Raw genomic sequence first — 26,960 nt, 5'->3', positions numbered from 1 at the left:
TCTCTCTCTCTCTCTCTCTCTCGCCTGTGTGTACGAAGATTCATTCTCCTTCCTCCGGTGAAGTAGATAAGCCTCACACATACTAATAAATGGTACTGTTAAAGCAATATGCAGCTTCCCTTCCTACCTGCTAAGCGCCTTTGACATGAATGGCATCCGGAAGTCCTCACTGTATGAAGTCAGCACAACTGTGTGGCTCTGTTCCAGGACCTTTCATTACACCCTGTAAACCTCTGCCCTTTGTGTTCCGTATTCGGTCACCTCGGTTCAGTCGAGACATTACCATGATGACACTTTTCAACAACAATAAAAATAAACAGATCAACAATGCTCACCCTTTAGGAAGAGCAAACACTCAAGGACTGCAATGCTCTGACCTGTTCACTCTAACAATCACTTACTAAGTGCCGGTCATCGCTCCGACTCTGTGGACAACAGAAGGCCCTCTGGGGTTTAGAATGCTGCCTCCAGTGGCCTTGGGACCACGGAGGGTAAGGGGAATACAGAGTGAAATAAGTGAATGTCAAAGGAAAAGGTGATGCCTCCAGTGTGAATAAAAAAGGTGAGTCTCACAGAAGAGAATGCCAAGGATAGATGCTTTGAGGGACAGGTTAAAGCTGGGCCATTTATTAACGGTGACATGAAGTTGTAAGGAGAACTTAATGGAATTTAATATAATTTTTAAAGTATGAAAAATTAAAAGTGTCTCCAAGGAAAAATAATTGCCATAATTCTGCTAACCTGCAGTTTACTATTTTTTGGCTTAAGACAATGATCTCATGTAGATCTGGACCCAATATAGCTTTGAATTTCCATTCCTGTGGCATACTTACTTGAGTCTGGCACATTAGCCCATTCTGCCATCCTACCATCATGGAATTCTTTTACAGTAATCAGCTTCCATCACTGTGGCAAAACACATGAGGAAACCAACTTTAAGTAGTAATTGCATTTGTGGTCCCAGTCCACAGCCAGTTGGTTCCACTGTTTGTAGGTCTGCAGCAGGGCAAAATGAATATGACAAAGGAAAGCTGCTGAAGTCACAGTGGCCAGGAAGGAAGGAGACAAAAACGGAGACAGACAGACAGACAGAGAGACGGAGACAGGAAAGATCAAAAGACAGGCATGCCCTTCAAAGGCATCTCTACCATGGCCTATTCCCTCCAACCAGACCCTACATGCTAAGAGCTCACACAGTTTGAGCTCATCAATAAGCCACTAGTGATCCAATGACCTTGCAGGAATGCCATGAGCTTGGAGCCAAGCCTTCAACATCAGTATGTCAGCCTTTCAAAGGACACTTCATTTTCAAACAACAACTACTTTTAAAAAGTAAAATTATTCTGGAGAGACAGTTCAGTGGTTAAGAGCACTTGATGCTCTTATAGAGGACTTGGATCCAGTTCCTAGCACCCACATGGTAGCTTACAACTATCCATAATTCCAGGTCCAAGGAATCTGATACTTCTTCCAGCTTCCTTGGGCACTAAGAACATACATGATGCAGAGACACACATATAGGCAAACATTTATAAACATAAAGTATGTAAACCTGAATTTTTAAGTAAAATAGTGTATACATATAATTGATTTGTATGTATGGTCACACACTGTATAATAGCATTTAAGTCAACAATAGACTGAATCTCAAAGTCAATGATATATGCTACATAGCCTAAGTACACAAAGGCTGTATCATCTGTTTGTGTAAGTTTGTCCTGTGACAGTCACACAAAAGCAAAGATGGCCAGCAACACACTTCTTAAAATGTAATTCCATCACTTAGAAACACATAACTGCACGTTTGTGCATATCATATACACACTGTCTTAGTTAGGATTTTTATTGCTGTGAAGAAACACCATGACCATGGCAACTCTTATAAAGGAAACATTTAATTGGGGTGGCGGCTTACAGTTTCAGAGGTTCCATCCATTATCATCATGACGGGGAGCATGGCATGCCGGCAGATGTGGTGCTGGAGAAATAGCTGAGAATTCTATATCTTGTAGGCCACAAGAAGTTGACTGAGCAAAAAAGACCTCAAAGCCCACCCCTACAGTGACACACTTCCTCCAACAAGGCCACACCTCCTAATAGTGCCACTCCCTTTGGGGGGCCATTCTCTTTCAAACCACCACCACACACATACACACATTACAAATGTTATATCAAAATCAATATGCTTTGAAGTATGCTATTGTAATAGCTTTGTCATGGAAAATCGGAGTCCAAAATGCACCAAACCCATAATAGCAGGAAAGAAGTAATTAAATAGGTGACATCTACCATGATGTGGGTTATAGGAACCCACAGAGTGGTGTGAGAGCACAAAGGACTGAGGAAAAAATAAAACTGATCTGCTGAGAACTACAACAGCCTCTGTGCCGTGACAGCTGCCTCACCTGTCTTCTTAGCGGGCATCCTTCATGCAAGGCTACTCCGGGAGAACGGGTGGAAACACGCAGAAAGTGGTGGGAGAAATACGCAGTGTGCCCCTCGAAGGTGGAAGGCTGGGGCTCTCGTTTTAAGAGCAGACTGAGAAGTAGGCCTTTTAAAATACGCTGACTTTCATCATAGTTTTAAAAAAAAAGAGCATCGTAACTTGTCATCCATCTTAGCACCACCAATATCTGTACAATTACACTTTAAACCACCAAAAATGACATGAGTTTCTAGACCGAACGTAAACAAGGGGGGATGGGCAGCTAAGCTCTTGGACAACTTCCCTAGAGGCCCCACAATGGCAGGATGGTGAGGGGGTGGTGCACTCTGCCATAGCCACGTTTGGAAGGGCAACAGTAACTCCACTTTTATTATTTATCTTAAGCACGTGTCACAAAGCAGTGGGCCCTAAAGCTTCCATACCAAATGAGGAGGCCACAAGCTCAGACAGGTATCTAGACTGTGGGGTGGTGTTGGGAGACTCTTAGTATCCCCCACCATGATCAGCAGCAAGTGCTTGGAACAATACTGCAATATTCCCAGTATCCAGCCCGCCACCCACACCCCAACGGGAGCAGAAGCCCTAGTAAGCCCCAGCCTCTCTTCACAGCTGCCAAGGACCTTTCTAGGATCTTCCCTGGCTCTTCAAAAGTCATGTCAAAGCCAGAAAAAAGAATTCTCCTCCCAGTCAACACAATTTACAGTTGACTAGTTGATATGTTACCATATTTTGTCAATGTTTGTTTAAACATGTCCACTTTAATTTGGTAGTTTTCTTCTCCTAAATTGGAAGGGTTTTTTTTTTTTTTCCAGATCATTAATATTTGTATATGCCTCCAAAAAGTTTAGAGACCCCAACACTTCCTACCTAAGTGTCCTCTCGTAAAACAACTTAAGTGCCGAGCAATCCTCATGAAAACCCACAGCCCTGGTGCACTTCGGCACTGATCCTTTGTCCAGCTTCTCCTGTCTCCACCCTGGTCCCCTCTCTCCCCACGTCACATGCTTAGACACCCTAGCACTGGTCTCCTGAGCTTTCTTTGCAAGTGTACAACTGAATTGCCTGTCATCACAGGCGCAGCAGTTGAGAAGTGCATCCATCCACTCAACAAATGAAGCGATTGAGTACTTCTGCACACCATGCACACCCTCCCTGCCAGGGACCCTTCTCAGCGTCCATCCAGGTGAGAACTCTGATGAAGGGAAGCGTGACAAAGTGATCGCAGGATGTTCCTGTCAGCTCAGGGTGCATGATGCCCAAAGACAGTACAAAACATTTGCTAGTATCCCCAGTCTGCATTGCAGGAAGGCTGTCTCCAATCCTCTAGCACCTTGTAGCCAAAGCTAGGCCCCTTCCCACCTTACCCATGCTGGCTACACACCTGTCACAGGTGAGTTCCAGCCGGGGTCAGGCTTGTCATGAGGCCACCCTCTCCTTTCAACAATGATAAATGGCACCCGCCCTGTGTGGGCAGAAAGCGCCTGGCTGGCTGTCCTCTGAGTATGTGCCTCATGCTACTGATGTCTACATAGTGAGAGCAAGGGAATGAGGGAACCCCATGCCTCCACGCAGGAGAGCAAAACATATTCAGAGAAGAAGTCACGTGTTAGAATGTCCAGGAAGTCCGTGAGCAAGAAAACTTCCAGGTGAGAAATTCCAAGTTCCATCTTTTTGTCATTTCATGTCAGTAAAATCATCCTTTTGAATTTGGTATAATGAATTGTCTTTTACATATTTAGGACCTCTTTTCAGCAGCAACTCCACCGAGAATGGTAAATATGAACCCTATCTAATTTATTTTAATTAATTAATATCTACCTTCCAGCATCACCACTAATGCCCACCTCCCACCCCAAGCATGCATTGCGTTCTTTTGCAGACTCTCACCACCAGATTTAAAGAGTTCTCCTATCATCAGAGCCCCCGGAAGCAGCACACTTCAGAAAGCTCCTTTGGAGAACCTTGCAATGAAACAAAAAAGCCAGCCTAAAAGTCTGGACAAGGGCAGCATCCTCCTCTCTCTCCCTGCACGCCTCGCCAGCACCAGAATGAACATCTGCAGTATAGCGGCCTCACCCATTAGTCCCTGCCTCCTGTTAGCATATTTGAATGCTGTGATCACAGTTTTCTATTTCTATCGAGGTGCTACAAGGTGCCAGACTCTGGATTCACACATTGCGTCATTACTGTCCCCAGTGAGCAGACTACACAGCAATCCTGGGGACAGGGTTGAAAGGTAATGAGAAGGTTAACAGTGGGAAAGACAAATGAAGCACCTGGGATACTACCCAGAATAAATGCTCCATCCCGGTGGGGGAGGCTCTGGTTTTAGCGGGCCCTGGTAGATATTGTGTGCCCTGACAATGAAGATGTCTCTTAAAAACCCTTAAAATAGCCGCAGTATTTACAAAAAGCGTCCCTCTTGGCTAACTGTTCCAGCCAATATTTATCTTATTAAATTTCACAGAAGTAAAGGGCCTGTCTCAGAATGCTTTTTGGAAGTCACAGGGGAATCTAGGCATTCAAAGAGCCTCCCTTTGCCAGTAAACCTCAGCCCAAGGTGTTAATGAACCAAGGTCACCACAGAGAGGAGAGTGGCTGGTTATTAATTTTAAGTCATTCTTGTGATTAAAAAACAAAACAAAACAAAAACCCATAAATCCAGTGTGATTCTCCAAGGAAAACATCATTAATGGTTCTTCCTTTGAATTTTACATTCCAAGCTTAAATATAACATAAAGACAATCCAAGTATCTCCAGATTTCATAATGTATTTATGTACTCATCCATCCATAAACAGAACCAAAGCAAGCCAAGACTGCCATCACGACTTTTCAAAGGGCAAAAGCTAGAGCCCACGTCTAATGACTCATTCTTTCCACATGTGATAAATATTTACATGCCCACTCACATGCATGAGCTCCTCAGCACTCCCCTCTGCCTAGAGTGTGGGCATCTGGAGACAAGCCCATGTCTGCACCCTTTCATGCCCACTGGCCATTAACATCTAGGAACAGGCACTTCACAGGCTTGTCCAGGTACAGTCGCCTACCAGCCCATGGAATTCCTTTGTTTCAGGTCTCCCTGGAGGCTCTCGGCACCCTATACATGACCACAGGTCCAAACTAAACCCATTGCTGATGAGTTCCTTGACTACGTGGAAGGGATGTTATGGATTCATACATACAGCATCTGCTTGGTTTGACAATTAAGTGTAATATATCAAGTACTTAGCACTTCGCAATTGTTGAGAGAGATGCTCCTATGTGCGGAAAGTTCTTTTGAAAGTTATAAAGTATAACCAACTGGCTCTATCCTACGTTGGCATTTCACTCGGAGTCAGCCAGCTCATGGCAGTTTTCAACTAGCTCTCACTGTGCAGATCTCCCCCACAGGTGAGGATGCCTCAGCAAGTGCCTCCCTGTGCACCAGAGTATTTCTTCCCGAGAGTTCAAGGAAGAGTGTCCACTTCACCATGCCAGATCCCATCCCCTCAAGAGACTAGTTCAGGGTATCTGCCTCCTATAGTGGCAGCCACCACCCAAGACATCCTTCTGCTCTCAAAGGGCAGACTCAGCCGCTCCTTACTCAGTTTTTTCATTCATCCGTTCACCTATCAAGAGTTTCCAATTTGCTGCCACACACACACCACACCACTTTGGGCCCTGAGGGCAAGGATATCAGTGACAGGTGTCCTAGGGGGTTACAACAGACCCCAGAGCAGCTGGGAGATGGGGGGGGGGGGAAATCAGCCTAGTTTTATTGTTGTTTCCTATTAAAATGTCCCAATACTTGAGTAAGACCAGAAATCACAGAGCATGAATGTACAGTGACTACTGGATCCTGGTGACCTTGCAGGAAGGTCAGCAAAATGTCCTACGTAGACCGGAAACAGTGGGCAGACTGGCATTTTAAGATATGGCTTCATCTGACTCTTCTCTCTTAATAATAACTAACACCTGGTATTTCACCCTCCTAAGCAGATGTACCAGAGAGAATAGCATCTCTCTGTGGTGCATTCTCTTTGCTTGACTGTGGTGGTATTGTGTTCCCCAAAATATTGTGTATCCTAATAAACTTATCTGGGGTCAGAGAACAGAAAAGCCACAATATTAAACATAGAGGTTAGGCAGTGGTAGCACACGCCTTTAATCCTAGCATTCCAGAGGCAGAAATCCATGTGTTCAAGGATACAGCCAAGCATGGTGACTCAAGCCTTTAATCCCAGGGAGTGGTGGTAGAAAGCAGAAAGATATATAAGGCGTGAGGACCAGAAACTAGAAGCTTTTAGCTGGTTAAGCTTCAGGCTTTCGAGAAGCAGTTCAGCTGAGACCCATTCTGGATGAGGCCTCAGAGGCCTCTAGTCTGAGGAAACAAGACCAGCTGAGGATCTGGCAAGGTGAGGTAGCTGTGGCTCGTTCTGTCTCTCTGATCTACCAGCATTGACCCCAATAACTGGCCTCGGGTTTGATCTCATTAATAAGAACTGTTAAGATTCCTGCTACACTTGACTCTCTGTGGAAAATTATATCAAGCTACAGACAGGCTCCTGTCAAGACTCAGCAGATAAATAATTTTCCTGACGGACTCAGCCTTTGCCTCTCAACTGACATAGCTGGACTGAACCTGCCACCCCAAGGCAAACACAACCTAGTCAGATAGGATGGCAGCACACATACCCCATTGCCTGTTACCCCCTCATCAGGAACTATCCAAGTCCCCAGAATCAAAGAAGCAAAGATTTAATTCAGCTTTTTTCCCTCCCAATTTTTAGAATAAGGCAGCAGACACCAAGCATCCATACTAAAGACAAGGAGGTAACATCCATAATAGAGCCACCCATGGCCACATCAGATGTCCCTGCTAGAACAGACATATGTCCATGTAAGAACATATTCTTTCTCTCAATGGGTTGGGGTAACACTATAGCCTTATGACCAAGGCACATATCTGAACCCAGCATGGGCAGACGTAAGTTATAGAAACAAGAGGCTGTGGGATCTGCCAAGTGTGGCTCCCCGTCCAGGGCAGTTAGTGGAAGCATGACATCACACCTACACATCCAACCTCAGTGCCACAGATATTAGCTCCTACAGGTCATCTCATGGGTGAGACAGTTTATGCCTCAAGTGTGAGAGGATCGAGACAACAGGCAAGAGCTTAGGGAAAGCAGCATTTCTGAGGGGCTGTAGCACATTCTGGACAATTCCAGTGCTATTTCTGACAAGAGCCATCTGGACCGGGGGCAGGCTTGCTCACTCCTGAGACCTGCAAGCGCTTGAAACTTAGGATCTTCCTTTCCTCTCCAGTGATTGTCTACACTAAGACTACTCTTCAGCTATCAATTTCCTCTTGCTTTCTGTGAAGGAAAGGGGCAAAGACCATCACTGTTTCTCTCTGCCCTTAGCTCTTGGCACATAACAGGAATGCATAGAGAGAGAGAAAAAAAAAATGGTCATTGCCAGATTTAGGCTTCTCCCTTATTAAATGCCCTATGCTGTGTCTCCATGAGACATGACTAAAATCCGTCAGCTCCAATGGCCAACTCTGAGGCTATACCTCAGGGATGACTTCCATCTCTGCATTCTGTCCATAATCACATGGTAGCACTGAACTTCAGCTCCCACAACAACGATCCCTTGCAGACTTCACTGTACACCAGTGCGCAGAACTTGGCAAGCAAAATCATGACCAATCACGACCAAGTCAAAGAGGGAGCTGTTCTCCAGGAACCTGAGTCTCAGCCCATCTGGTTAGTGGTATCTCACCTTCACTGCGATCCTGTCCCATTCGCCACTTTTACATAAACAGTCTCCAGGACAGATACCCACTGCCAGCATCATGTAAACATCGTTCCTGGTTTAGGAAATAATGAGTAAAACAGCTATTGCAATAATCCCTGTGTGCGCACAGCCAAACATGGGGCTTATAGGGTTTTTACCTTATTTCCACAGCACAGTAGAGCTGCCCCTTAAGAGATCCTACTCTGGAAGACTCTCATTCATAAGGCAGGGCAAGCCAAGTGAGTCTCCAAACCCTTCCAAATTAAGAGCCTGGTCCCTAGAAAATGAACAGTCAGGAGCAACAGTTTCCACTAGAGTGTACCAGGTTCTTCAATATACATTCCATGGCCCGTGTTCCCTTTTTTATCATAGTTCCTCTCTGCCCTTTGGGGCCTGGATCTGAATCCTATCATTCAGCATTCTGTGATAGAGCACAGTTTGAATTGATAATGTTACCACACTACAACTGTCCTTTCACCATGTCCCAACTGCTTAATACCTGTCAAATTTGCACTAAAATTGATCAGTGGGAGGGCGGGCCTCTTCTCTGAACATCCCCTCCCCTCTCACCGGCCCCTGGGCCTCCACGAGGAAGCAGGATCCGAATTGATTTCTATCTGACTGCAGGAGAGTTTGCCCTGACTTTCCCCAGTTACTTAAGCCGCCAGGCGTCTCACTGTGTGTCCTTAGAGACCAGGGCTTTGCTCAGGCAGAGAATGTCTAGACAGTATTCATGACCCATCTGTCTGGCACGGCCCAGCGGATGGCAAACTCTATTAGGACTGAAACCATTTCTCCTCCTCCTCCTCCTCCTCCTCCTCCTCCTCCTCCTCCTCCTCCTCCTCCCATGCCTCTTTCCCTTTGCAAAGCAGGAATCTGACACTGAAAATTACTATCATTGTTGCAATTCTCAAAATAGCACTACCAGACTTTCATTAACATCCACGCTAGACTACTAAATATTTAAAGAAGTGGATAAATTTCATCTGAAGTAGGACAGCCCTGTACACATGAAAGCAGCAGCAACCGAGTCAAAATGTAAATCTCAGAGGTTGTTTTTATCTGAGTAAATGTAGCGTCACAGCAGGAGAAAATGATGCCCGGTGCATTAAGCTCTCTGCCTCCCATTTGCTGTTCTTTACCTTTGTCTGTTTGAGAAGTCAGCGTGACTTGGTTTAAGACCCTGTAAGTTTTGAACAGATCTGAAAACTCTCTTGGAGAAACAATGGCAGCTAACAAAAGGGGGCGGGGCGGGAACCTCAGAGGCCAGTGTCTCCACCCCTTATGGCTCATCTCTCCCCCCCCCCCCACAACCTCCCCGACACCAAGCACCCAGGTAGAAGTTTGTTTTCAGTGACAACTTACTGCAACTGGATCCAGCAGAGTCCCTAGGTCAGCCGAGAGACCCACACATCCTGGTCCTTGCCCTGCTAGAAATGTTTCTTGGGCCACTGTCACATGTCTAATTGTGTTTCCACAAATTCATTTCTCTTAACTTGAAAGAGGGGGCAGTGATGGCAGTGATCCCTATGAAAGAGCCCACCGCTCTCACAGAACAGCCCGACTGACTGAGCAGCCTTTGCTAGTGGCCTTAACCAAGGTAATCCACAGCTAAGCATTCAGCATACCGACACTTCATAGTCTCCTTGGTAACCATACCTGGATATAACACAACAAACCGGAAGACCCTTGTCCCATGCTCTCCACAGCTGGGTTCCATTCCCCCACTGGCACACTGAAGAACGGAAAGGGCCATAGCACCCAAGCAAGTTCCAGAGAGACGTTAGGGTCCACCAGTGAAAGCACCTGCTTGGTGAGGCTGGCTTTAGGGGTAGCAATGGTTAAACTAGAGTTGGCCCAACAGGCTGTCTCACCTTCAGAGCTTAGCTTCGAATAAGGAAGGTCAAACAGAGGTGGATCTGGCTCTCTTAGGTCACGTGGATGGCCAGGATCCAGGACAGGTCAGTATTCCAATGATTCCTGACATGCTGGAGCTACTGAGTTTATTTTTCATATTTTTATTTGAAAAGCCAGTGTGAGGCCAAGATAATCAAAATCTATGTATTAATTAAACCTCATTACATAAATAGTTGCTCTTGGAGCACTTACTTCTGTGACCCTTCAGGATAGGAGACTGTTTGATCTCTGCACCGTAAATCCTAGAAATCTTTTAAGACTAATTAGTAAAACCCTATCTTAGTTTAAAAAAAAAATACCATTGAGAGGGAAAAAACACAGGCAAAAATAAAAACACAGCTGAATTCAATCTCCCAGCCACAGCACCGGGTTCTGGTTATGGGACTGAAGCAATTAGCTAATCTCTCCGAGCATGGCGTTCCTGTGAATGCCTTCTAGGATCGTTTTAAGAGATACAAATGAGATGATGTGTGCAAACAGCTGGCCCTCAGCAAATGGAGGCTTCCCTGCCACTTCACCCCACCCCCAGGAAGCCGCAGGCCTCCAGAGAGGGAGTGTTTGGTGAGTATTTGCCATGTGCCAGGCTTGTCTGTAATTGATTGTTCTGCACAATTTCATTAAATCCTCGAAACTCTCTTCCGAGTGAGATATCAATATGATAACCCTCACTCCAGAGAGGGTGGAGTCAAGGTACAAGAAACTCATCAGCTGTCCTAGAGTCACAGTCAATGATGACTCTACAGTTGGAACGCGGGGCCTAATAGTCTATGCTGAAGTACAGCCTGGGCCCTAAGTCATTGTTTAAAATGACTATTCCACGGTACCTGTAAGAAAGGATTTTCTTTAAGCACTACCAAGAAGCCTATGGTGTAAGAAATATACTGAAAGAAGAGACAATCTACTTGGTAGGACTTTCAGGAAATTGGGGTTACACACTCACACTTATATATACACACTCCACACAGACACCCTTACACATTCATCCACTCATGCACACACACACACACACACACACACACAGACTCCCACATTCACACACCATAGGCACAGTTGTATATATACATACTACATAGAGACTTACACATGCAGATACCACACACACACACACACACAAACATGTCTTTATGACCCAGTGAGAAACATTTCACATAATTTTCTGGGCATGAAATAGTCATGTGTATACTGTGTATATAAGCATTTGCATATTGAAAAACAAAGATTTATCCCTCAAGGGTTGCCTGCTTGCAGAGTCTTTACAAATTTATGCTTAACAAAGCACAAATTCTACCATATTGTAAGTTCTAGGAAAAATAGTTGCACTAGAGCAGCTTATATTTTGATTAGTTTGGTATCTATGGTAACCAAATACAGATTTAAGGACAGATAAGTTGGCAAGGCCAGACCTTATATCATCTTTTCTTTGTCTTATTGCATAGTTTTCTAAGACAGTACGGATATTTTTGAACCCCAGTTCCACTAGCTATATAACAAGTCATGCAAACAACAGCCTTTTCCTTCTCTGATCGGACTTGAATTTTCTAAAAAAATAAATAAATAAAATAATTCACACGCTGACTCAGCAAATATTTACAGGCCTATGCCCTCTACACTGCATATGCCATGTATTATGCTAGGTGAAGCTAAGTCTTCAGCAGAAACCTTATAGGTCTGGTACTCTAAAGGGCATACAATAGTATGTTGGGTAGTAGCAGAGGAAAGATGCTTTCCAAGGGTCTATCTAATATGTACAGTCCATGCTCTGGGAGGAACGTCGAGCATACAAAGTGGTAAGCATAGTTCCTGCCTTCTAAGAACTAAGCATCCTTTGAGAATTAACCCTGTGCATGTGCTGACGGATAATACCTTACAAGGGCACAGAGTGCCACAGGCCTCCACATAGGATAACATCTTTCTGGTTATGGAGTCGAGTCAGAAAAGAGTGGCCCACTTGACCAACTGGTAGAGAAATCACTAAGTCAGACAGTAGAAACACAAGGGCTGGTCTAGAGGTAAGGAAGAAATGAGTAGCCAGGTACCACATGCACAGTCTTTGTTGTGAAGAGTCTCTACAAGCAGTCGTAAACATCAGTCTTGGCTGTAGCTAAGGACAAGGGAATGGCCACAACTCCGTGTGATTGTTTGGAGACACCTAGGCCAAAGGAGAGTGTGGGCCAGCCAAGACTGCAACTAAAAGACAGAGCCTGTGGTCCCAAGGAGCAGAGAGCCTTAAAAACAGAACTGAGCAATTCTATCAACAGCGGAGAGGAGAGAGAGAGAGAGAGAGAGAGAGAGAGAGAGAGAGAGAGAGAGAGAGAGGAAGAGAGAGAGAGAGGAAGAGAGAGAGGAGAGAGAGAGAGAGAGGAGAGAGAAAGAGACAGAGAGAGAGAGAGAGAGAGAGAGAGAGAGAGAGAGGAGAGAGAAAGAGAGAGAGAGAGAGAGAGAGAGAGAGAAGGAAGGAAGGAAGGAAGGAAAGAAGGAAGGAAGGAAAGAAGGAAGGAAGGATGGACGGATGAACGAGAGAGAAAGAAAGAAAGAAAGAAAGAAAGAAAGAAAGAAAGAAAGAAAGAAAGAAAGAAAGAAAGAAAGAAAGAAAGAAAGAAAGAAAGAAAGGAGGAAAAGAAAGAGAGAAAGAAGAAATGGGAAAAACTGTCTGCTGGATTTGGCAATGAACAGGTGATTCCAGAAGCAGCAGCTGAAAGAGCTGTGCTCACAGGGAGCCATCCAGGAAGTGACTGGCAGCTGGGAGACTTGAGGTGGGCAATGGAAATGACGAGAGGTCTGACTGGGAAACTGGAAAGACACACCGTGGTGCTGGAAGTCTACACAGGACAGAGGCAGGGCAGAGCCCACCCGCAATGAGGTGCCAGTGGGCAACCAGGGCCTCTGGGGAGGATCCAGACAATTGAGTCCCGGGGCCTGCCAGGTAGGCTCAACAGAAGGCAATGAGCTCAGAATGAACAGGCCATAAGAAAACACAAATCGCCGGGCGGTGGTGGCGCACGCCTTTAATCCCAGCACTCGGGAGGCAGAGCCAGGAGGATCTCTGTGAGTTCGAGGCCAGCCTGGTCTCCAAAGCCGAGTTCCAGGAAAGGCGCAAAGCTACACAGAGAAACCCTGTCTTGAAAAACCAAAAAAAAAAAAAAAGGAAAACACAAATCATACAAATGGGAGGTTGTGTGGCTGGTGGTGGGGAGGTTGTGTGGCTGGTGGTGGGGAGGTTGTGTGGCTGGTGGTGGGGAGGCTGTGTGGCTGGTGGTGGGGACAGGGTGAGAATGCACGTTCTGGGAGTTGGTTCCTGGAGTAGGAGAAGAAAAGGTTGCCACAAAAGCTGGATGTGTGCGTCCAACTATTTTAACCGGCCAGTCTCTAACCACAGAAACATCACCGGTTATAACTGAAGAACAACAGAGAAATCGCTCATACTTAAATTAATTCTTCCTGTGTGACATATACCTCAGGGTGAGCGGTCCTGTTGTTGATGGGAGCATCTCCTTATAGATAAATTAACAGTGGAGAGCACAGAATTAGTTTCGGACTGTTTTGCAGCCAGTAACGGCACATAAAGACACAACAGGCATGCTGACAAGAGACAGCTGACCCCTATGAAGTACTTTTACACATGCATACAACATTCACAACTGAGTCTCTCCAGATTGCTCAACCAACCAGCAAAAAAAAAACACACAGGAATGGCAAGGAACGGATGAGCGTCGTCGCATTTTCACTGATACCACGGAGAAACAGAAAGATTCAGCTTGGGAAGGCTATAAAATGAACAATCCAGACCGTGAAAAGTCACAACTGGAGAGGGGATGAAGAGGAGAAAAGGGTTTGGAAGGGGTATTTACAGAGTAAGTTCATAGAGCATCCCCAGCCGCCGCCGCCGCCGCCACCACCGCCACCACCACCACCACCACCACCACCACCACCACCACGACGTTTTGGCTTTGACTCCTAATTCAGACAAACTGTACCCAGAACAAACTAAAACACAGAATGTGGAAAGTAACAGGTAGGGGTACGGCAGTAGGAAGAGGAAGAGAAGCATCGAGAAGGGAGGCGGGGAGACAGGGAAGCAGAGCAGGGCACAAGGATCAACAGTGTGTGTATGAAGTGGCCGCACTGGAAGCCATGGCTTCGTAATGCCAACAAGACTAGTGAGAAAACAAAAACCAAACCCAGATGCAAACAAGACCCCTGCAGAACTAGGTGCGCAATCTATAGGATAGTTGGTGATATGGAGAACTATTTTTAATGCTTGCTGCAATAACTGTAGGAAAAGAATATAGATCTAGCAACTGTAAGCCCTGGTCATGGGTAGGTTTTCTATCGGGTCCGAAGTGCTCATGCACAAAGACACCTGAAAGCTTAAGGTACAAGGGATGGTCGTTTCTACTCGGTGCCTAGACACTGGGGACATTACTGAAGAAGGGGAAGCTGGTTTGGGAAGGAAAGCAGTTTGCTCAGATTATATCTTATTTTGTCATTCCTCCAACTGGCCTGGGCTGGGGGGCGGGGGGGGGGGGAGGCGGTGGTTATTTCTGGAAAGGGTTTTGAAGTTAAAATATTGGCTTAATTGGGCACTTCTGTTAGGCTTGTGAGAGTCAGTTTTGTGAGGCCACCTATAGGGAAGGAAGCGGCTTCCGCCTTTGGTGAGGACAGGAGCTGTTGTGCTCCCCCACTTTCCCTGAATCGGATCCTTCCGGTTAACTGGAAATTCCACTGGAGCTGAAAGTGAGAAGTCGTTCTTGTCGACAGCTGGCACTTTTCAACTCTGGGCCGTCTCGGAAGGGGCGTGGCACAGAGTCCCTCAGTAGCGATTGCTTAAGACTGAGCATGCGCAGCCCTCTCCAAGCTGTGCAGATGATAGCGTCTAGGAGGCCATAGGAGCTCAGTTCCTCACCCCCACCCCATTGAGCTGCAGTGACAGCACAAACAACGGGAAACTCCCAGCTGGACAGGAACACTGAGGCAGAACATGGCCGGTTTGCCAGTAAAGAATGAGTACTTCGACGCCAGCTAGCATCAGGCTCTGAGGCACAGCAAACCATATGCAGAAGACAGAGCATCATGTTCCAGCTCCTCTCAGGCTCCAGCCCAGTTTCCACGTCTGTCCCACATTGTGCCTAGCCATAGTAGGCTCACCCTGTCAGGTCATGTGGCCTCGTTCCTGTTCAGGGATACATCACCCTCGCTGGACTGCAACACCCTCGCCAGACTGCAACACCCTCACTGGACTGCAACACCCTCGCCAGACTGCAACACCCTCACTGGACTGCAACACCCTCGCAGGACTGCAACACCCTCACTGGACTGTACCACCCTCGCCGGACTGCAACACCCTCGCCGGACTGCAACACCGTCACTGGACTGCAACACCCTCGCCGGACTGCAACACCCTCACTGGACTGTACCACCCTCACCGGACTGCAACACCCTCGCCGGACTGCAACACCGTCGCCAGACTGCAACACCCTCACTGGACTGTACCACCCTCACTGGACTGCAACACCCTCACTGGACTACAACACCCTCACTGCTATTCCTCATTCTGCTGTCTGAAGCCCCGCCAGGGTCCTTCCCCCATCATTCTGAATGTCTCCTTCCTGAAGCCGCAGTTACTAGTACAAGGAGAATGATTCTGTCTTCACTCCCAAACCCCCCACACTGTTAGGACCAATCACCCATGGCTTCTGACGTCTGGTTGTAGTTACCTTTCTATGTGTTTTCCCTCATCTCTCAGCACTGACTGTAACGGCAGGATCTGTTTTCTTCATTCTGACATAATGGCTAATACAATGACTGGACAAGACATTCAATAACTAACCTTATTTGCATATTTAGTGCTCAGGAGTACAGTAGATCAGCCAAAGAAAAGACATGAGAAAAGCTGGGGGTTTGGTCTGCTGGCATAGTCTCTCTTCTACTGAAAGACACATCTGGAAACTCTCTCTGTGAGATAATCAATGCTAGTCCAGCCTTCAACATCCATGAAAAACCCTATGGCTTCAGAGCAAAATAAACCAGCAAAATAAACTAGCCTCCGTCAATGAGTATCTGGCAAGAGTCAGCTGAGTAAGGGGCAGATGAAACCAGATCCGCCTAGATCTAGGTTCCAAACATTTTCTGAAGGGAAAAGCTACTTCGAGGTGGTATAAAGGCTGTTGATACACTATGAGCACCAGTGGGGTTTTCTTCCTAACCTTAATTCATGCTAAACATTTTCAGATGAGAGAGAGCTAACAGACATCTGAGCACTGGTGCATACCTGAAGCCAAGGGCAGAGGCCAAAGACTGACGTGGGTCATCTGGATCCAGAAGGTTCCACTTCGCTTCATTCTAAGTATCCAATATCAGAAGATTCAATATTATTTTTAAGGAAACAAAGCAGGTCAAATAAGTAGACTCTGTTTCCAAATAGGATCAAGAATAGGTGCTCCGAGGTTTGGGTTTTGCTGTTGTTTGTTGGGGGTTGGGGTGCGTGTGTCACACACACACAGTTCATACACAGGAATTCCTGCAATACTTTACTTTCTTCAAGGTGAGTGGGAAGGTGAAATTTATTTATGAAGTTAGCACTCTGCAAAAGGTGCACTGTCCATCTGCTATAGAAATGCACCATAGGTGAGCCAATAAAGAGTCCGTGCCGCCCATTGGCAGCTCACACACGGCCTCGAGGACACAGTGCACAGAAGCTAGCAGGAGCCGACTCTTGCTTCTTCATGCTCTCTTTGGGTGAGAGAGAGGGGGAGAATGCATACGTTCATCCCATATTAGATTAGCCTCTCGGGCTGACTGAAAAGAAAAGAAACCAAAGAACAGACCAGCAACAGGCTCGGGGGGAAGGGGGGGGTGTTCCTTATAGGACAGATGGGCCTCCTTCCCTCTGGTACTTCAGTGGAGGCAGTGGGCAGCTAGTTCCCAGCCAGGCCGCAGGCACCTCCAGCTGGCACCGTCCCTAGGGAATCTTTCTGAGGGGACAGAATGAGTAGGGAACACTGATTTCTGGGAGCGCACTCATTCTTGGATACCTAGAAACATACTACACATGAAGTGGGGTGACATTGGAGGCAAATCCTATAAAGCTATGGTGATTCAGCTTCCCAAGGGATGCCCAAGCAATATGTCAAGAGGAAGAGGAGGAGCTAGGGAGGAGGGGGAAGAGGGGGAAAAAGGAGAAAGAGAAGAAGAGGAAGGAGAAGGCTGACAATACAATTACGTAGCTCACACTTTCCAGGTCTTTCATTAAACCCACGTGCAACCTTAGAGGGCAGAAATTATGCCCATTTCATAGACACCAGAACCTAGGCCTTACAGGATTCAGTCACTTCCTTATGCAAAAGCAACCTGCCTAACTGCTAAGTCCTAGGACCAGGATCCTAATCCATCAGTCTAGCTTGGAACAAGTTCATATGCACCAAGCACTTAAGCCTTGCAAGGCTCTAAATGAATACTTGGATTGTCCATTTCCCCTGTAGTGCACACAATAGCCATTTCTTGGAACCTAATTGTGCAGATGCTGGCCTGCTGACCGCTAAGAAAGCTGTATTCCTGGGGCCCCATTCCAGCAGTTTAACTTGAAACAAGGACACTTAGTCAAAGCACATTTAACCAGGCCCAGTGATAGAAGCCTGTAATCCCAGCTGCTAGGGAGGTTGAAGCTACAAGACTGCGTGTTCAATGCCAACCTGAACTACAGAGTTAAAGGCCTGCATGGGAAGCTTAGTAACAAGACACTGTCTCAAAACAAAAGAGGACTGGGTATGTAGCTCAGCGACAGAGTGCTTCCCTGAAATGTGTAAGGTCCTAGGTTCAATCCTAGTGCAGTACAGAAAAGAAGAAATGAAGAACATATTATAGTTTAGATGTGGGGCTCAAAAACACTTCAAGTGTTCTCGGAAAAGGTAGACAGAGGGGCCCTCAGAGTTCTTGGTCTTCTGGCATGCTGTCTGCTTGTCTTCAGGGAGATATTCTCCATCCAGTTCCCAATCCCTTCTTCCCCTCTACCACCCTCCTCCCTTGTCCTCTTCCCTTTGCCCGCCGACAAATGTTCCAGACTATCCATATCCAGAAAGCAAAAGACCACAGGCTGGACAGCACACAGCCAGACAGCAGCATTATACAAATACTACCACACAAACATGATCTAAGGAAAAGCAGGGGGCCAACACTAAGGAAGTGCGGAGCCAGTCCTGACCTTTGAGACGTGTCTTCTCAGCACATAAAGACAGAACTTGAAAAACAGTCAATCTAAGGAAATTCGGGGGCTAGAGAGTTGGCTCCGTGGGTCAAGGGCTTACTGTACAAGCATGGGGACCTGATTTGGGATTCCCAACGTCCACATAAAGCCACATGTGACTGTGTACACCTGTAACCCCAGTGCCATTGGGGAGGTGGTAGAGACAGGCAGAGCCCGGGGGCTCACTGACCAGCCAAGATAGCCAAAATGGCAAGCCTGAGTTCAGGGAAATACACCCACCGTGTGAAAAAAGGAGTTGGAGAAGCAATGGAAGGACACACTCAATATCAACCTCTGGCCTTCCACGTGTGCCTACATGAATAAGGGTATCCACTCACACATGGGCACCCCCAAACACAACAAATAACCAACATCTTTTAACACTGAAATAAAGTTCAAAATGATAAAACAAACAAAAATTCTTGAGAAAATAAACACTGAGACTCCTGAATTTGGCAAGCACAAATAGCAGGCTTAAAATTCACCAGAGCATAGTTATTTTTATATCAGGGCCATACATGGTTTCCATGTAGAGAAAAATGTGGAGTTTTTTGTTTTTCTTAAACTCTCTCCAAATTTACAGCAATTGCATTTTTGCAGTCTAATTTCCACACAAAATTTTAATTTAAAAAAGATTGACTTTGTGTGCACGACTGTGTTATCTGTGTGGATGTATGTACACCATGTACCTGCCTGCTGCCCATGGAGATCAGAGAGGGTATCAGAACCCCTGAAACTGGAGTTAAAGATGGTTGTGAGCTGTCATGTGGGTGCTGGGAACTGAACCCCGGTCTTCTACAAGAGCAGCAAATGCTCTAAACCATCTCTTCCCAAATTTAATTTTTGCCAAGCATAATGCCTCAAAATGGTGTTGGTATGAAGAGAGGCCGAATGCATCCTGAAATGATTGGTCTCAGTAAGAGGATCCCCATGAAGAGGACCGGATCTCTCAGCTTCATACCACAACAAATACTTCAGAACAACCAGCCTAGAAGAGGAAAGTTTATTTTGTCTCAGTTTTCAGAGGTTTAAATCCACTGGCAACTGGCCCCATTTGCCTTTGGGCCTGTGCCAAGGCAGCACATCATATTGTCGAGTAAGCTGTAGAACAAAAGTATTCACTTCATGTCAGCAAGAAAGCCAAAAAGAGAGAGCATCCTAGCTCACACCTGCAATTTCAACACTTAGGATCCTGAGGCAGGAGACCTGCTGTGAGTCTGAGGCCAGCCTGGCCTACATAGCAGAAACCTGTCTCAGATAAACAACAATAAAAGAAGCCAAGAAAAGAAAGGAGGAGCCAGGGTCCCAACATCTCCGTATGAAAGGCGGAGCAGCCCTAAGGAGGCTCCAAGTCTGTAAGATTGTACCACCTCACAACAGTACCATGGGCTGGAGACCAAGCCTCTACCATCAGCTCCAGGTCTGGGGGAGGCAACCATCCAGACACAGAAAGGACCAGCTTGGGAAACGCTCTCCCCAGGTAGGCTGATGCGGAAAGATGCTCACCCTCAAACCACTTCACTTGGCTCAAGGAAAAACAGAAAAGAATAAACTACTTTTTAAAACAGAATTCAATAGTGTTTCAAAAACTGTATTCTTCTTCTTTCTTGTCATGACAATCATGAGATCCAAAAACCAATGAATTTCAGATTCTGATCCCACTTTTTCAAGGTGAAGACAGTGTTCCAAGCCTCGGCTCTCGGGAGTCATACGTGTAAAGACCTGACACACGTCTTATTTCCATTGAGTATTTAATAGCTAAACCTACAACTAGAGCCTTTAAGAGTCTCATGGAAATATTTCTATTTTTGTGGATAATTATGGACCTGTCTTCACTTACTTAAAATTAATGAAGTCATACATTCAAAAAGGTCTCTAAAGCTGTGTGACGATCACAAATATCTGGTTCTTGGAACCAACTTGGGCTTCTCGGATCAACAGTAAAGCCCCATTACAAACCACAGCACCAGTGACCACCAGCAAGACATCTCATGTTCTCCATCTTACACATGCCACCTTCCATCCCTAAAGAAAACCTTGGTGGAAATGCACATCTCTTTCCTTTAACTAGGAAACATAACCTTCCCACCTCCCATCTGCTTCCAAACCCCACCAGACACAATGCTGTAGAGGTGAGTCAGAGGGACTTACAGTTGAAGATGCCTGGAGGTGGATGCTCGGTCACCAGGAGACAGTTTTCTTCGTCACTGTTGTCCCCACAGTCATTCTGTTGGTTACAGACCAGTGAACCAAGGTACAAGCATTTGCCGCTGGTGCAGGTGAATTTGCACTCTGAAAAGGCACAAAACAAAGCATGAGGCAGTCGGCTTGCTTGGTGCTCAGTAGTCACTGTTATCGCCCGCCCCCCACCTCCTGTATGCACGCCATGATGATGTGGGAACTGGGATTATCTAGAGAGCCCGGGAAACTGAACTGGGTGAGGCTGATCCTGCATTCAACACACCACACTCTGAGGCCTGCCTGTGGCACAGCTTTACCCACAAATGAGTCCATGGATGCCCCCTTCCGTCCTTCCTTTCTTGCCCTACAAGACTTACTCTGCTTCAAAACAAACTTGACAGCTTCCCACACCCCACATTCCAACAACAAGAGGCTCAGGTAGAAGTGGGGAGATGCAAAATTTCAATTCCAACTTATTGTTTCGTGACAAAATCTTCAAACCATTTTCTATCATTCATTCCTCTCATGCCTAAGAAAAAGTTAATAACAGTATATTTACATACTAAATTTACAGACTAAATTCAATTAAAATACAATTGAATTACATGCATACAATTAAAAATAGTCACATCATACTCATTGACCAAACATAGCAAACAGTTATGTTTTGCTGAAACCAAATAATGAATTTAGGTGGTCTAGAATGAAGTTATATTTTCAATTTAGTTTTACATTTGATTTTGAATACTGAAATGTATGTTTTATAATATATTCTACAAAAGTATAAGACAGGAAACATAATCCTCTGCTACCTAAGAAGCATGGGTGTGAAGGACCAGACTGATGGATTATAAAATAGTATGGAGCCCACACCCAAATCCCTGTCGGCTGTACTGAACACAGGATCCCTGAACAGTACAAATCTGTATTTGAAAGTGGAATTCACCTAAATGGGACTTTAAAATAAAGTTTCCAACTGAACACATTGTAAACAATTTTAAGCCATTAATGGTGAGAGATTACACAATGGGTCGTATAAACACCCATGACATCACCTTGGACTCTTAAGCACCCACAGAAACTAAGAGGATCCACACAGGGTACATGGCTAACAGAAGGAACTTCAGGAAGAGGCACAGGTTCCCAGTGATGGTGACTATCACAGCCTCCTCAGCTGTCAAGGCCCAATTCCTGACTCAAAGAAGAGCAGTAGCCATGGGTCCAAGAGTCAAATCATTTCTACTCCAACCTTCTATTAAAATAAAGTTCCAAAATAAATAAATAAAGTTCCAAATAAAACACTGTCCATAGTCCACCAACGTCTTCCCATCTCTGCTAACTGTGAGTAGGGTTGTACTAGTTGAGACCATCCGAGAGGACAGCCGCAATCTGAGAGGAAAATATTACCTGTCACAAAGAACCGCAGTTAAGTCAAAGAATTTTTGTGAGTCTTTATGAAAGGGGCATTATGATTTTTCCATTGGTTCACAATCTGAGAGGATATAGGAAAAAAAAAAAAACATTCAGACCCCGACCGTGTGTAAAACAAGAGGAGAACGGGGTCCAAGTGCATTCCACAAGCTCTAAGTTGGCTGCACCTCAGTTAGAAACTGTGTGCTGAATGTGATCAGGTTGCACGGTACAGATGTGGCCAGCACTGAACTATCACCCTGTATGGTGGAAAGATCAAGATGCAGATGTTTAGAATCTCATTTATGAAGTGACAATTTTTAACTTAACGGAAAAAGGGAAGAATTTATCTTCCTTTCCACAAGGAATATTGAACTTCAGATGAATGCCAAGCATGAAAAGAACATTAGCCTGAAACAAGTAGTCTCGGGGTCCTGGAAATGGTCAGACTCTAACTGAAGAGTCTGCCATTGTTATAGTTTAAAAGGCTCTCAAGTTAGACAACCACATTCAGGTTCATACAGAACCTCGAAACAGCAAGAGAATATAACGACATGAGGTTGATTCAGGCATTCCTATACTCAATACTCAATGTTTTGTGCCTGCTGTATACACTGAGGCATGGAAACGTGGGGCTGATAATACAGGCCGGGCCAGACATGGTGGTGCAGGCCTGTAATCTAAGCACTCGGGAGAGTGATGCTCAAGGATTGTGAGTCTGATGCTAGTCTGGGCTACATAATTAGAACCTGTCTCTAAAAATAAATTAAAAGGAGAGGGAAAAAAAAAACTAGCCCCCATTAAATAATTTACAGCACGGATTCTCCAAAAATGTGAAGAGTCAGGAATGGGGAGGTGGCTCAGTGGAGAAGTATTTGCTATGCTTGCTGCGAAGTATGATGATCTGGGTTTGGATCTCAGCAACCATGTACAAAAATTAGGAATGATAGCATGGACCTAAAATACCAGCAAGGGAGAGGCAGAGAGAGGAGGACTCCAGGGGCTTGCTGGCCAGACAATCTAGCCAGTCCAAGCCAGTCTAGCAAGCTCTAGATTCACTGAGTCTATCTCAAGTAATAATAATATTATTATTATTATTATTATTATTATTATTATTATTATTATATAATGTGGAAGGCTCAAGGAAGACATACAGTGTTGACCTCTGGCCTCCACACATACAGGCACATGTACATGCACACGGGCACACACACACAATACAAATAAAATGAAAATATGAACTGATTCTTCTAACTCCTCCCAGGGCACACATTTTCTTCCTTACATCCTTTGTATCCGTTGTGCTAGCCAGTCTGTCACAGGTACTGAGTGAACAACAGACTTGTTTGATAACTGAATAATCTAATCTGAGCCTCATCAGAACCCTTGATTCAGGACACCCTATTGGTTAGGCTGCTGGCAGGAGGAGCCTCGGGAAGAGATCCAGGACTCTAACCAGTACTGTCAACAGACTCCTACAATCACCGTTTATTCACGTTTCTCTTGTCTCCATTTCAAGATCTGCTTTTGGACTTGCCCATGGTAAGCACGCCTATCCATGTAAATTGTCAAAACAGCTGGTTTTCTTAAGTGGGCTTAACAGCGTCCTGGAAGGGCTTGTGTTATGATATACTTAGTGAGCTCTTCCTTATAAGATAATGATATCAACCCATTAAGTTTCAAATTCACAAAATCCCAAACTTCTCAATGACAAGTCTTGAGTCAAACATCAAATTAAAAGTCTATCACATGGCCGCCTGAATCAAAACGAACAGAATAGATAATCTGAATTTGTTAACTCTTGTGTGTTGCAGGAAAATACTCAAAAAACATACTACGATGCAACTAAGCATTAAGTAGAAAAGCTATTAGAAAATTTTAATAGAAAAAAACTTTAATAGAAAAGCTGGGATGAAATTTCAGACCAGGGTAAAGTATCTGTTGATATTAACACGTCTGGTGTTGATAAAGGCAGGCTTCCAACACGACTCAAGCTCTCTTATGAAGGCCATCTCCACTACACTTTCCTACCCCAAACCTCACATATTCTGGTCTTCTAACAAATAGAGTACCTGTGATATTCCAATAAATCGAAAACTCTTACCCCAGCTGCACATTGGAATTGTCTAAGCATCTTTCAAAACTATTGATGCCTGGGTACCAGCCCAGGCCACTGCTCTCAATGGCTGGAGGTGTAGCCTAAACAGTGGGTGTTTCTAGAGTTTCTTTGAAGTGATTCTGATGGTGATTCAAGACTGCCCCCTGAGAAGCAGACAACTCACTTACATGAAGCCCTCTCTTTGGCTAAGAATATTTTACTAAAATATTTAGATAATTTTTTTTAATTTATTAAAGTTTAAAAATTTAGTACTTAGGTAATTTTTGGATACAGTGCCCAGTCTCTACAGCTCTTTCTGTCAGTGGGATATTTCAGAAAATGAGGAACCTCAGAACTTTAGGATCTATGCTGCTGAAGTATAAGAACAAATGCTTTTTGATGCCTAGACTACACTTTCACACCCCAGAACTAGGAAATGTTTCAAAGGAGTGAAACTCAAACCAAAGAAAGAAGACAGACAAGGTGCTTTTTCTTTGCTGTTTGCCTATTCTTTCTGGACCTTGTTGAGTATTCCTACCAATTTAGAAGTTTAGAGAAACCGGTGATTATTAAATATTAGAAACATTTGATGACAAAGCCTCACTGATTTCACATGTATAATGCAAAATGAAGAACTCAGAAACTAGTGTTAAAATCACTTATGATATTCAAATAACTCCTCTTCTTGAAAAGAAAAAAAGCGTTTCAAATGAGGAAAATAGCATTTCTTTATGCCATAATTCTCTTTGATTTCTTAGAAAAATTGTTAGAATGAGGGCTGGCAAGATGGCTCAGTGGACAAAAGAGCTTGAAGCCAAGCTCAATGATCTGAGTTCAATCCCCAGAACCCACATGGTGGACAGAAAGAGTGCCAACTCCTGGAGTCATCCTCTATCTTCAGACACCTGCCATTGCATGCACACACACACACTAACAACAACAATGATAGCAAATTAAAATGGCTACAGTCAATACAGTCAAAATAGAAGTCTCTCCAAATTTCAGGTCTTTTCTAATCTCTATACAAAACTTTGACCAAATCTTTTCAGGGTCTTAGAACCTCTTAGAAACTCATAGTTTAACATTGACAAGAACTTAGACACACACTGGCCCACGTCTTCACCTCAGAGTCCCTGGGCTACCCAAAGTTGAAGAACAAATTTTCAATCAAATAGAGAGAAAACCCTTTTCATTATCCTGAATGTCATTCTAATTATGCACAAACCAGTACTAACCAGCTGGACCATACCATGCAGGAGAAGAGAAAGGAAATGAACAGTTAAGAGAAGTTTTTCTAATATTTCGTCAACTTTGAGAAAACAAGGCATTTTAGATCCCGATACCAGAACAGAAACAGAATATCCTAGTAGTTCATATGAATTCCAAAGTACTGCAAAAATAGCTATATTTTAACAGCAGGACCTAAGCCCCAGCAGCTCAGGAATCTGAGTATTCTAAACCCAAATGCAGAGCCGTGGAACAAATCTGCTTCACGGGGACTAAATTTAATCCATTTGGTAGAGTCAACATTCTAGTAGTTAAAAGGCAACAAAAAGTTGCTCTTGATTTTTCCTACACTCTTCTAAAGTTTAGTTTTCACAGATGGAATCTCAATCACAAAATCAGGACCTATAGACAGCGTTAGCTCTCAGCTGTAAAAATCAGCCTTTTTCGTGAATTGGCAGAGATGTCTATTGCGAGCTATTTCTGTGAGCGTTCATCCAGCAACACTGACTCATTTGGTTCACACATCTACCATTCACAAACCTGCAAACAGTGAATCCAGCTCCTTCGCTCTGACATCAGCGCCTGGAACTTGCAATGGGGACCTTCTCCTCGGGGACCTTCTCCTCGGGGACCTTCTCCTCGGGGACCTCGAGTTGTGAGGAACAAGGAGGGCAGGCAGCTGTGTACGCACTGATGGGGTCCTGGGCTGGCAAGACAGCTCAGTGGGTTGAGGCACTTGCTGCCATGCCTGATGATGTTAATTTAAGACCCTGCATCCATATGGTAGAAGGAAAAACCTGACCCCAGCAAGTTGTCTTATGACACACACACACACACACACACACACACACACACACACACACGCGCGCGCACAATATAAAATTTAAAATAATTAACAAGTTCCTAAAATTAAAAATAAACAATTTTACCATAACCAGTACATACAGCTCTTATTACATAAATCCAAATATCATATTGACTTTTATATGAATCTATACTGCCTTTTCTCCTGCAGGGTAGAAAATTTCCTATAATAAAAATAAAGTTCAACAAATAAGGCAAACAGTAAGTAAAAAAAGCAAACAAACCAAGAAATACAGGGGAACAGGAAGAGAATGACCATTATAACACAAGGCACCCCAAGACATGGCCATGAACCCTTGCTCACTCCCAGCAATAAGTACTCCAATTAATCAGAAATAGGCATTTTTTTTTCTGTTTCTACTACTTCAGTGAATCTGCTCATATTTTTTTTTTTTTTTTTTTTTTTTTTTTTTTTTTTGAGACAGGGTTTCTCTGTGTAGCTTTGCGCCTTTCCTGGAACTCACTTGGTAGTCCAGGCTGGCCTCGAACTCACAGAGATCCACCTGGCTCTGCCTCCCGAGTGCTGGGATTAAAGGCGTGCGCCACCACTGCCCGGCCCATATTTTTATTAAAGGGTGCTGTATAAGAACATGGGGATGATCTTTAATACTAATTTATCAACTAAGGCTCACCGTGTTATTACCTCCTATGACAGCCTTCAGTGAGGATGGAATGTTGGAGCAGCTGCTATGTAGGAAGCCAAAAGAGTAGCACCCCACAGTGATGAATTGGAAGATAGAGCTTTGAGAATCTTGAGAAATGAGAAGGTATACATCCCTAGAGCAATGCTTCTAA

The 26,960-nt window shown here is 44.7% G+C and overlaps 1 protein-coding gene across 2 annotated transcripts in view; it reads right to left on the bottom strand.

The window, feature by feature from the left end:
* Positions 1 to 26,960, bottom strand: part of Ldlrad4 (low density lipoprotein receptor class A domain containing 4) — a 215,133-nt gene that overhangs the window by 149,131 nt on the left and 39,042 nt on the right. For both annotated transcript variants that reach the window (XM_059246148.1, XM_059246147.1), the window contains exon 2: positions 20,537 to 20,677. In XM_059246148.1, coding sequence (XP_059102131.1) covers positions 20,537 to 20,677 — 141 coding nt within the window. The remainder of the gene's footprint in view (positions 1 to 20,536; positions 20,678 to 26,960) is intronic.

Source organism: Peromyscus eremicus, chromosome 19, assembly GCF_949786415.1.
Source record: "Peromyscus eremicus chromosome 19, PerEre_H2_v1, whole genome shotgun sequence".
NCBI classification, from domain to species: domain Eukaryota; kingdom Metazoa; phylum Chordata; class Mammalia; order Rodentia; family Cricetidae; genus Peromyscus; species Peromyscus eremicus.
This window is presented reverse-complemented; position numbering and strand designations above follow the sequence as displayed.